General features: G+C 54.3%; 1 protein-coding gene across 1 annotated transcript in view; it reads right to left on the reverse strand.

Annotated features, from left to right (window-relative positions):
* The window catches only part of LOC116952741 (voltage-dependent L-type calcium channel subunit alpha-1D-like), a 71,486-nt gene that overhangs the window by 51,542 nt on the left and 8,712 nt on the right, over positions 1–11,232 (reverse strand). Inside the window, 6 exon segments of the mRNA XM_076074508.1 lie at positions 290–492; positions 725–877; positions 1,581–1,723; positions 3,468–3,607; positions 5,681–5,786; positions 8,388–8,604. Of these exon segments, the coding sequence (XP_075930623.1) occupies positions 290–492; positions 725–877; positions 1,581–1,723; positions 3,468–3,607; positions 5,681–5,786; positions 8,388–8,604 (962 nt within the window).

The raw sequence follows: 11,232 nt of genomic DNA on the forward strand, positions 1-11,232 counted from the left end.
CGGTGGGCTAAAGTAGTCACTAATTGGCGCGTTTTGTTGACGTGACAAATCTCTTACCGATTGGCTGTGTCGGGTGGTGGAGGGTTTCGACACAACATTGACACTTACGCGATCTAGCCCAAAAACCTTGATTGTTAATAATATTGTTCGCGAAAGCCTCCTCCGTGTTAAACTGACGGGGGCGGATTGCAACCAGGGATGGGGGGCAGCGGCGGTGGGGGGCGGGGGGGGAGGGTCACAAAGGGGTGGGGGCCGAGGGGGGGACCATGGGGGGCGGGGGGGGGCTCACCCAGTAGAGCACGTCGGTCCAGCCCTCGAGCGTGATGCACTGGAACACGGTGAGCATGGCGAAGCCAAAGCTGTCGAAGTTGGTGACCCCGTCGTTGGGGCCCGCCCAGTCCGACCGGCACTCGGTGCCGTTCCGCGCGCACTGCCGTCCGCTGCCGGCGAACGCGCAGGGCGCCACGACCTCCTCGTCGTCGGCCAGCATCCCTGGCGGACCGGGGGGCGAGACGCGAGCGGGGTTGGGGCGGCAGGGGGAGGGGGCGAGGTGGTCGCGAACGCTCCCTCCGCGCGAAGCTGCGTGCACGCAGCCCGACGTTTGCTGAACTTATTTCGCGCCCGTACGCAGCCGACCGTGCTCATCGGATGGTGCGGATGATGATGATGAGGACGAGGACGACAGCAGCACGGCGTGTCAGTGTGTGTCGGAGGTGGCGGGCACCTGTGCCCGTGTAGTAGCACGTCTTGTGCATCTTGCCCATGAAGAGCTCCAGGCCGATGATGGCGTAGATGATGATGAAGAAGAGCACGAGGAGGCCGATGTGCAGCAGCGGCACCATGGCCTTGATGATGGAGTTGAGCACCACCTGGAGGCCTGCAGGCAGTGCCGGATTAAGCTAAGTGCGGGGCCTGTAGCGTATGTTATAAAGGGGCCCTAAATAAAAAAAAACACGTAAATATTAAACACACAATTGTATAGCTTGCATAGTCAAGTAATTGTATTTTTAATTTGCTATACAGCCAAATAATGCGACAAATCGCTAACCTTATGGCTGGTATTTGGGAATATAGCTGAAGATAAAATGATGGTTGGCGATAATGTTATTATTATGGTTGGAATTGAGTTTAGCGTCCGTGTTTGAATTAAAGTTTGGTGCTGGTGTTAAGGATTAAAAGTTAGGGTTTCGGAGAAGGCTAGGGTTTGGATTCGATCAGGGATTCGGGTTTATAAAATAAAACCCAGACTCAGAGCGCCTCCTGGAATCTGCACACACGCTGCAGCCCGGGATTGGCCCACTGGGTCTGGGCTCGGCTCACTGGATCCGGGATCGGCTCACTGGGTCTGGGCTCGGCTCACGTGGCCCGGGATCGGGTCACGTGGCCCGGGATCGGGTCACTGGATCCGGGATCGGCTCACGTGGTCCGGGATCGGCTCACGTGGCCCGGGATCGGCTCACGTGGCCCGGGATCGGCTCACGTGGCCCGGGATCGGCCCACTGGGTCTGGGATCGGCTCACGTGGCCTGGGATCGGCTCACGTGGCCCGGGATCGGTTCACTGGATCCGGGATCGGCTCACTGGGCACGCCGGACACGAGACGCAGGGGGCGCAGCACACGGAACGCTCGCAGCGCCTTCACATCGAAGCCGCCGCTCTTCCCGGCGTGCGAGCCCGGCACCACCCCGGCACGCGACACCTGCTCCAGCACGGCGCTGAACAGCCTGGGGGGGGGGGGCACACGTGGAGGGCAGGCGGGGGGTGGGCGAAGGAGGAACTCGGGGGGGGAAGGAAGGGGCGCGCGGGGGGGGGAGAGGCACGCGGGGGTGGGGGGGGGAAGGGGCACGCGGGGGTGGGGGGGAAGGGGCACGCGGGGGTGGGGGGGAAGGGGCACGCGGGGGGGAAGAGGCACGCGGGGGTGGGGGGGAAGGGACACGCGTGGGGGAAGGGGCACGCGGGGGTGGGGGAGGGAAGGGGTGGGGGGCACGCGGGGGTGGGGGGGGGCACAGAGAGAGCGGGCATTGGCGTGGTAATGTGGGCTCACACTTGTTAACTGAATCCCTGCGACGTGAAGATCGGGCCGCTAAACCCTCCCGTAAGTGAGGTCATGGGGCTAATGGCCCGTTACACTGGTGGTGGTGATTGAGTGCCACCGTGTTGGGAAGTTAACAGAGGTGGTCCTATGGAAAGACTCGCACCTGTCATAGGCACGAGGAATTCCCTCCACTGGCTCAGGGCTCATTCGAGCAACGAAGTCACGTCGACTTGACTCCCTATTCTGTAGGCGCACCTTGAAGACGTTCGGTGAACTGACGGGCGATCAGGGTGAAGGTGGGTTCAGGTGGGGGGCACTTAACGCACGCGACGTAACGTGAGCCACCTAAGCCTCACTTTACGTGAGATTTAAGTGGCTTCAAGACACCTTGTTTGGCGTCGGAGGGCATCGGCGATTTGATAATCGAAGTTAAAACGGCCTAAGACACACCGACGTCCTTAATGGTCGCTGGGGACGTATGCTGGCGATGTCATTTCGTTGACGTAGCGTGTGGCGTGTGGCGTAGTGTATCAACAAGGCTCAATTATTGCAACTCACTGCTCTACGGGACGTCTGGCAAAAACATCGCCACCAAGCTGCAGCGTGTGCAACATTCTCGGGCGCGCGTCGTGACGGGTTAGCGCAAGATCCCACCGTGTCCGTCCGGTGCTCGCAGAGCGGCATTGGCTTCCGGTTGCCGAACGAATTCGTTATAAGGTCGCGCTCATCACGCACACGAAGTGCTTGCCACGAATGAAACCACAATCACCTCGCCGATCTCGTTAAGGAGCTATAAACCATCACGTGAACTCCGCTCATCCTCGCAGCAGCAGCTTTTGGCTAATCCATCGAACAAAGACGGTCACCGCATCACGCGCTTTCAGATGCGCTTCTGCTGCCGTCTGGAACGCTCTTCCTCCCGATAGTAGGAAGCCACTGGAGTTATGCACCATGAAATGGTCAAGAGTGACAAACTAATTTCTTCAAAATTGTTTGTTATCGTGTTCAGTTTGTTGTCCTTCCCCCTGCACCTCCGACGAGTGTGGTTGGCTACGCACGGTACGAAAGACGTTCGACACAGAGCAGATCATCAAGTATCCGGCGGCTTCGGATGGAAGGGGCGCTGGATTTTCGAAAACGCCGGATAATCACTAACCAATCATCATTATTTGAAATAGCTAATTTTTGCACGTTCTCGAATTACGTTACGTTTTTACGTGTTGTGAATGTGTTCTTTAGTGTTTTAAATTGTTTCATTTATGAAATTGGCATAAACAAACATTCAAATAGACAAAAATAAAGTTACTCTATTTACTGTACTGCAGTTACCATTCCAATCTCGACGACTCTACATGGGGTGATGTACGTGGCACCACTACGCTCTCGTTTCAACAACCATGTGTTTGACGATCGCCGTACCGACGCAAGCTCACCCGACAAGCACAATGACAAAGTCCAGGAGGTTCCAGCAGTTTCGCAGATACGCTTTCGGGTGAAACACCAGGCCATCGGCCACCACCTTCAACACGGCCTCCACCGTGAAGATGATCAGGAAGACAAACTCCAACTTCTCCTGCGCACGCGCAGCACGGAATATGAAGAGACGGATAATCGACGGAGCGAGATTGGAAGTCGGCGGCAGATGGCATCGTCTCCGTTCCATCTGCATGACATCTGCCCCGCCAACCATTGCCTTGTCCCAGCTGTCGGCGAGACCTCGATGCGTGCACTCCACCATTTTCAACTCAGCCGCTGCAACGATCTCTCCCACCAATTCTTATATTGTGATACTGGCAAGAAAGGTAGCTGCTCACCCCGAGCTATGAATGTCCTGATAGTGGCATTGCCTTTGTGCTGTTCGCCTTTTGGCGTCCTCTGGTTCGATACTGTTTGAGACTAGGCTCTAAAGAAAGCTGTCTCTGATGTGGACCAATCAGTTTCAAAGACAATGCATCATCATATACTACCAGAGCATGATTTTTGTTTGCATGTTCACCACAAGGACGTGTGGATAATGCAGACATGAGTCCTTACAAAAGGTTTCTGTTCGGTGTTTTAACATCTTAACACAACTGTGTTATTCTAGACTTGAAGCTTTCGTGACTGCAAGGATTCATGCTCTTTGGTTTTTTTCGGTAAAGTCACGTGGGTAAAATAAAAATAAAATAAATGAAAACAACTAAATTAAATCACGACGTTTCGGAGGCAACACAAGCTTCCGTCTTCAGGTGGAACAGTCACAGCAAAATCAAGGTGACTGTTCCACCTGAAGACCAAAGAGCAACTGCTTTATTGTCAGAGAGGGTAAAACCAATTCTTATATTTTGATACTGGCAAGAAAGGTCCCGTGATCTCACTACCAATGTCGCCCGACTCCACGGTTGCACCTCGTTCCTCAACGTCCTCTCCAAATGCCTCACCGCACGCTCATCGCCCGCATCCACAACGAGATTACTGTAACCCCCCAACACGGCAATACCTGGACTGCCTATCTCTCTCTCTCGCTCCACTCCGGGTGTCGACCGCGAGACACAAAACCACGAAGGGAGGCCAAACATATTACGGGCACTGTGAACTTGACATCGTTTTTACCCGATTTGCGCAGACACGGTCACAAGACAAACTGGGTCAACTAAGTGGCGGCGACGTCACCATCGGGATGGTGCCAGGCCAGGTGTACTTTGAGGCCACGTGCAGTGTCGAAGGCTCGGCTGGGCCAGGAGGTCACGGGACAAGACTCCAGGCGTCATTGGCTGGCTGACTGAGATGATACAGTAACTCAATTGTGTGCATTTGTACCTTCAAATCTTGATTATTAAAACTGTCACTGTGAGGCTGTCTTCCTCTAATCCCAACACACGGTGCAACTAAAATAGCATACGTAGTTAGGGGCTGTCCATAAATGACGTCACTCGATTTTGGACGATTTTTGACCCCCCCCCTCGTCACACGGCGTCACAAAAAGTCAGACCCCCCCCCCTCAAATATGACGTCACAAAGCTCTGGACCCCCCCCCAAAACCATATTTCCATTTTGAAAATAAAACACGCTTCAAATCGCTTTAAACTATTGTCATTGCAGTACGTGTTTAATGTGGCGCTGCACTCTGATGTTGTGGGAGTGTTGTTATAGCAATAAGTGTTGTTATAATAATTCTATATTTATTCAAAGTTGCGCATTTTGATGTGACGTCACATTTCTCACCCCTCACCCCCCGTCACAAATGTCTGACCCCCCCCCCCCCCCCACGTGCGTGACGTCATTTATGGACGGCCCCTCATAGCTCTGCATACAACTGTATACGGGTTACAAAACGTGCGAAGCCATTTCAATAAAAGTGAGTCGGGAGTAAGTAGTGGTTGGGTGGGTGGGGGTGGGCGCCTCAGTCCGATCTTCCACAGCCCCCGAGCCCCACACGCCCCCTTCGTCCGACTGTGCACGCAGCGTCGCAGGGTGGCAACATCCGAGATCAGACGACAACGCCACCTGCAGCACCCCCACCACCACCACCACCGCTACCGGAGCCACCACCACTCCTCGGACCACAGCCACCACCGGCCGAGCGTCCTCGCTGGCCCGCTGCGCGAGCCGAGTTCCCTCCGCCGTTTGCCGCCCGGTGCGGCAGCCTTGGCGCGCGGCTGCTCACCAGGCTCAGGTTTGTCGAGCTCGTGTCATCGTCCGGGAAGGGCACGTACACGGCGAGCGCCACGCAGTTGCTGAAGATGGTGAGCAGAATGAGAACGTCGAACGGCCTGCGAGACGATAGAGAGAGGTGGGAGCGGTGGGCAGCGGGGTGCAAAGTGGGGGGGGGGGGGGGGTTCCGCAGTCGCCCCAGCCCCCGCTCTAATCGACCGACACGAGGGGGTCACCCGCGACTTCGCCCACGCCTCCCGTCACACATCGCGACTCGGCTGTCCGCAAACATTTGTTGGCAGCCGAACTTCGTCGAGGTGGCCTGTAACGTCCTTGCCCGAGTCGGGCAAGGAAGATGTACGGCGCAGATCAAAGGGGCGGGAGGGCTCCTTTTGGAGGAGAGATTTGCCAAAGAACGAAGGGGCAAGCAAAATGCGTTTGGTTGGGGGGTGCCGATTGAGCTATAAATTGGAGGCCAACAGATTACCACGAGTGGCCTCGTGGTGCCATGCGGGAGGAGAGACAAAGTCGAGGCTACCAACGCGAGAAGTGGATTTACGGCATTAACTATTACTTTTATTTTACCAGGTAAGGCCCCACTGAGCTACGTAGCTCTTTTTTAGAAGCGACCCGGCTACAAATAATAACTCAACGAAGTGGCTTACCATCAGGCAGACATTTTATAGCAGCCAAATACTCTAAAGTAACTTGCGTCGATTCTAAATGTGGAGGGACAAATCAGAGGAACCGGGCAAAAATCCACTGCGACCACGGGGAAAGAGACATGCACACTCCAAATATACAAGCAAAGGGTCGGGATAAAACCCACCACCTCCTGCATACCAGGCGAGGTAGTTAACATCTCGCCTTAGGAGACAGACACGTGAGGCTACACAGAGGTTTCCCAAAGTACCGGGAGCTGGTGGCGCACGGCCGACTGCCACGTGGGCCTCCGTAATTCAGTATCAACAAAATAAACTGGCTTGGAGTTTGGAGGGGCGGCCCTGCTGTGTGTGGCTCGGGGCAAATTTCCCCATTTGCCTTCGAAGCCCTCCGGATGACCCTGTCTAGAGGAAGCCCTCCGGATGATCCTGTCTAGAGGAAGCCCTCCGTATGACCCTGTCTAGAAGAAGCCCTCCGGATGACCCTGTCTTGAAGCACCCCCCCGGATGACCCTGTCTAGAAGAAACCCTCTGGATGACCCTGTCTAGAGGAAGCCCTCCGGATGACCCTGTCTTCAAGAAGCCCTCCGGATGACCCTATCTAGAAGAAGCCCTCCGGATGATCCTGTCTAGAGGAAGCCCTCCGGATGACCCTGTCTAGAAGAAGCCCTCCGGATGACCCTGTCTTGAAGCACCCCCCCGGATGACCCTGTCTAGAAGAAGCCCTCTGGATGACCCTGTCTAGAGGAAGCCCTCCGGATGACCCTGTCTTCAAGAAGCCCTCCGGATGACCCTATCTAGAAGAAGCCCTCTGGATGACCCTGTCTAGAGGAAGCCCTCCGGATGACCCTGTCTAGAAGAAGCCCTCCGGATGACCCTGTCTAGAGGAAGCCCTCCGGATGACCCTGTCTTGAAGAAGCCCTCCGGATGACGCTGTCTTGAAGAAGCCCTCCGGATGACCCTGTCTAGAGGAAGCCCTCCAGATGACCCTGTCTAGAGGAAGCCCTCCGGATGACCCTGTCTAGAGGAAGCTCTCCGGATGACCCTGTCTTGAAGAAGCCCTCCGGATGACCCTGTCTTGAAGAAGCCCTCCGGATGACCCTGTCTAGAGGAAGCCCTCCGGATGACCCTGTCTAGAGGAAGCCCTCCGGATGACCCTGTCTAGAAGAAGCCCTCCGGATGACCCTGTCTTGAAGAAGCCCTCCGGATGACCCTGTCTTGAAGAAGCCCTCCGGATGACCCTGTCTAGAGGAAGCCCTCCGGATGACCCTGTCTAGAGGAAGCCCTCCGGATGACCCTGTCTAGAAGAAGCCCTCCGGATGACCCTGTCTACAAGAAGCGATCGCCATGAACGGAGCCAGAGTGGACTATTTCAGCCAGCCTCCCATCTAATCAGCCACAGGGTGACGACTGACGCAACACAGATAAGACACATATATTTAGTGATGGTGGCTACGCTGCACGCGAACTGTAATCCAGCACTGTGGACGCAGTGAGAGTTGGTAGATCACACGAACGTTGCTGTGAAACAACTCTCTTCCCGTGGGTGAGGCGGGGATAGAGCGTTGCCCTCTCACCCGCGCGTGGGTTTTCTCAGGGTACTCCGGTTTCCTTCCCCGAATGCATAAGCAACTCATAATTTGGCTGAAAACATGAAAAAACAACCAGGTGTAGCAGGGCTGTGGGGTACAACGGAGTAATTGCATTCCACACGATAAGCCACTTCGTTGAGCTATCACTTGTGGTCACGTCGCTTCTAAAAAAAATATGCTAATAGCTCAGTGGGGCTTTACCCGGTAAAGTACAAAATAGACATAAATATATACTTGCGATTTGTTTACCTTTTCGTGTACTTTGCAACTCCTATCGTGTCATCGAATTCGATTTGCTGCTGTAACTTTCTGACCCCTGATTTGAAAAAAGAAAGAGCTTCACAGCTCATCGGATCCCTCCAGCGTAAGCAAAAGGTTCTGATCGTCATTCCAGCGCAGCATTATGGTTCCGTGACAGCGGCGGGCAGACGCGACGGCGCGAGAGGAGCCCTATTCCGTGTATTACCGCCACTCCACGATGCTGATGCACGCCCTGCGCACGGGGTTTTGCAGGGAGAGGCAGAAGAGCGATCGAGCAGCCCGCGTGCTCCCGGCCACGCCGCCGTCGCCGGCAGGACCGGCGGCCTTGCGCGCCCGCCCGCGGCGCTCCTCCTCTTCGCGGGCGATGCGGATGGCGGCTTGCCACGTGAGCGGCGTGTCCTTCGATGTGCCACCCTGCGATGCTGCGTTCCAGTCGGACGAGGGGTTCGTGCAAGGGACTCAGGGGCGCGTCGACCTGCAAGGGACTCGTCTACTTACGAACGAGTTCGGTTCCAGAGGTTGCTGTCCGTAAGTCGATTTGTTCGTAAGTCCAACTTTACTCCTTTGCCGATTCCAAACACGTTGTACGGCGTGTACACTAAAAACACGGGCAATTGCTTTAACAGTTGTATACTCTCTCCCCGTAGATGTAGATGCCACTGCTTCTTCGAATTCTGCAGATGTAGATGCCACCACCGGCACGAACAGGCAACTGGACCATGCGGGACGAGGTTTGTTCGTAACTCTGAAAGTTCGTAAGTCGAATGTTCGTAAGTAGAGGAGTCCTTGTATTTCAAACAGGGCTATGCAAGATACGACTGCGGTCCCACCTCCCCCGACTCACTTTTACTGAAATCGCCGCGCATATTTTGTAACCCAGACACAACAATATGTAGGGCTATGTCTAGATATATTGTTTTAGTTGCACCGTCTATTGGGATTAGAGGAAGACAGTCTCACAATGACAGTTATTAATAAAGATTCGAAAGTACAATACCCACAAACACCAGCAGTAGCGGATACTATACTTTACGCTCGGTATTTTTTTTAGGAAAAATTATTTTCTTCATTTGTAACAATGGTTTATTTTTTTGGCATTTGTGAATTGTTGGAATTTAAAAAAAAATAACATTTCTTAACATTTTATTAACTTCTTAATCTTTTCATTCGGGCCCCTATGCGTCACATGCGGCTGCCACGTACCCACCAACCATCGTTTCGCACCTGGCAGGGCTGAATATCGGTATCTATACCCCCACCCCCTACGCCCCGACCCCCCACAAGACTGATGGAGCTAACTCCACCGGTCCAGCCAACAAATCTGATCGAGCAAAAACTTTATGGCACCGGAAATTGAGGTTTTTTTTAATGTAATGTTGATATGTTTATTTGTGCAGGTATTTTTTAAAACATACTTCTTTAACGTGGTTGTCCTGCTCCAATTTAGTTTTATTTGTTTTACTTTTTGTTACTTTGGTGGCCCAAGTGACACTCTTGACGATGTACTTTGTTGAACTTCTTTCGCACCGTACGTAGCCAACCGTGCTGATCAGAGCTGCGTGGGACGGGACACCAAAACTAAACACAATGAGACGAACCTGGTCTCTTTGAGTTATCATACATATTGGTTACACCAAATAAAAACGAAAAAAACGGTGATGGCTTTTGAAATGAATCTTATGTACCAGAGATAATTGTACATGGCCACAGTTGTGAGCCATGCCACTGGGCATGATCACAGTGGTGAGCCATGCCACTGGGCATGATCACAGTGGTGAGCCATGCCACTGGGCATGATCACAGTGGTGAGCCATGCCACTGGGCATGATCACAGTGGTGAGCCATGCCACTGGACATGATCACAGTGGTGAGCCATGCCACTGGGCATGATCACAGTGGTGAGCCATGCCACTGGGCATGATCACAGTTGTGAGCCATGCCACTGGGCATGATCACAGTGGTGAGCCATGCTACTGGGCATGATCACAGTGGTGAGCCACGCCACTGGGCATGATCACAGTGGTGAGCCATGCCACTGGGCATGATCACAGTGGTGAGCCATGCTACTGGGCATGATCACAGTGATGAGCCATGCCACTGGGCATGATCACAGTGGTGAGCCATGCCACTGGGCATGGCCGCGTTGATGAGCCATGCTACTGGGCATGATCACAGTGGTGAGCCATGCCACTGGGCATGATGACAGTGGTGAGCCATGCCACTGGGCATGATCACAGTGGTGAGCCATGCCACTGGGCATGATCACAGTGGTGAGCCATGCCACTTGGCATGATCACAGTGGTGAGTCATGCTACTGGACATGATCACAGTGGTGAGCCATGCTACTGGGCATGATCACAGTGGTGAGCCATGCTACTGGACATGATCACAGTGGTGAGCCATGCTACTGGACATGATCACAGTGGTGAGTCATGCCACTGGGCATGATCACAGTGGTGAGCCATGCTACTGGGCATGATCACAGTGGTGAGCCATGCCACTGGGCATGATCACAGTGGTGAGCCATGCCACTGGGTATGATCACAGTGGTGACCCACGCTACTGGGCATGATCACAGTGGTGAGCCATGCTACTGGGCATGATCACAGTGGTGAGCCATGCTACTGGGCATGATCACAGTGGTGAGCCATGCTACTGGGCCTGATCACAGTGGTGAGCCATGCCACTGGGCATGATCACAGTGGTGAGCCACGCCACTGGGTATGATCACAGTGGTGAGCCACGCTACTGGGCATGATCACAGTGGTGAGCCATGCTACTGGGCATGATCACAGTGGTGAGCCATGCCACTGGGCATGATCACAGTGGTGAGCCATGCCACTGGGCATGATCACAGTGGTGAGCCATGCCACTGGGCATGATCACAGTGGTGAGCCATGCTACTAGGCATGATCACAGTGGTGAGCCATGCCACTGGGCATGATCACAGTGGTGAGCCATGCCGGTGCGGAGCCTCGATGCACGTGGACGTGTCATGACTGCGGGAAGGGGCGGGGTTTGTGTTGAGGGGTGGGGTTCGGGAACAGGGG

This window comes from Petromyzon marinus, chromosome 48, assembly GCF_048934315.1.
Source record: "Petromyzon marinus isolate PM22_M1 ecotype Great Lakes invasive population chromosome 48, UKy_Petmar_22M1.pri1.0, whole genome shotgun sequence".
Lineage (NCBI taxonomy): Eukaryota > Metazoa > Chordata > Hyperoartia > Petromyzontiformes > Petromyzontidae > Petromyzon > Petromyzon marinus.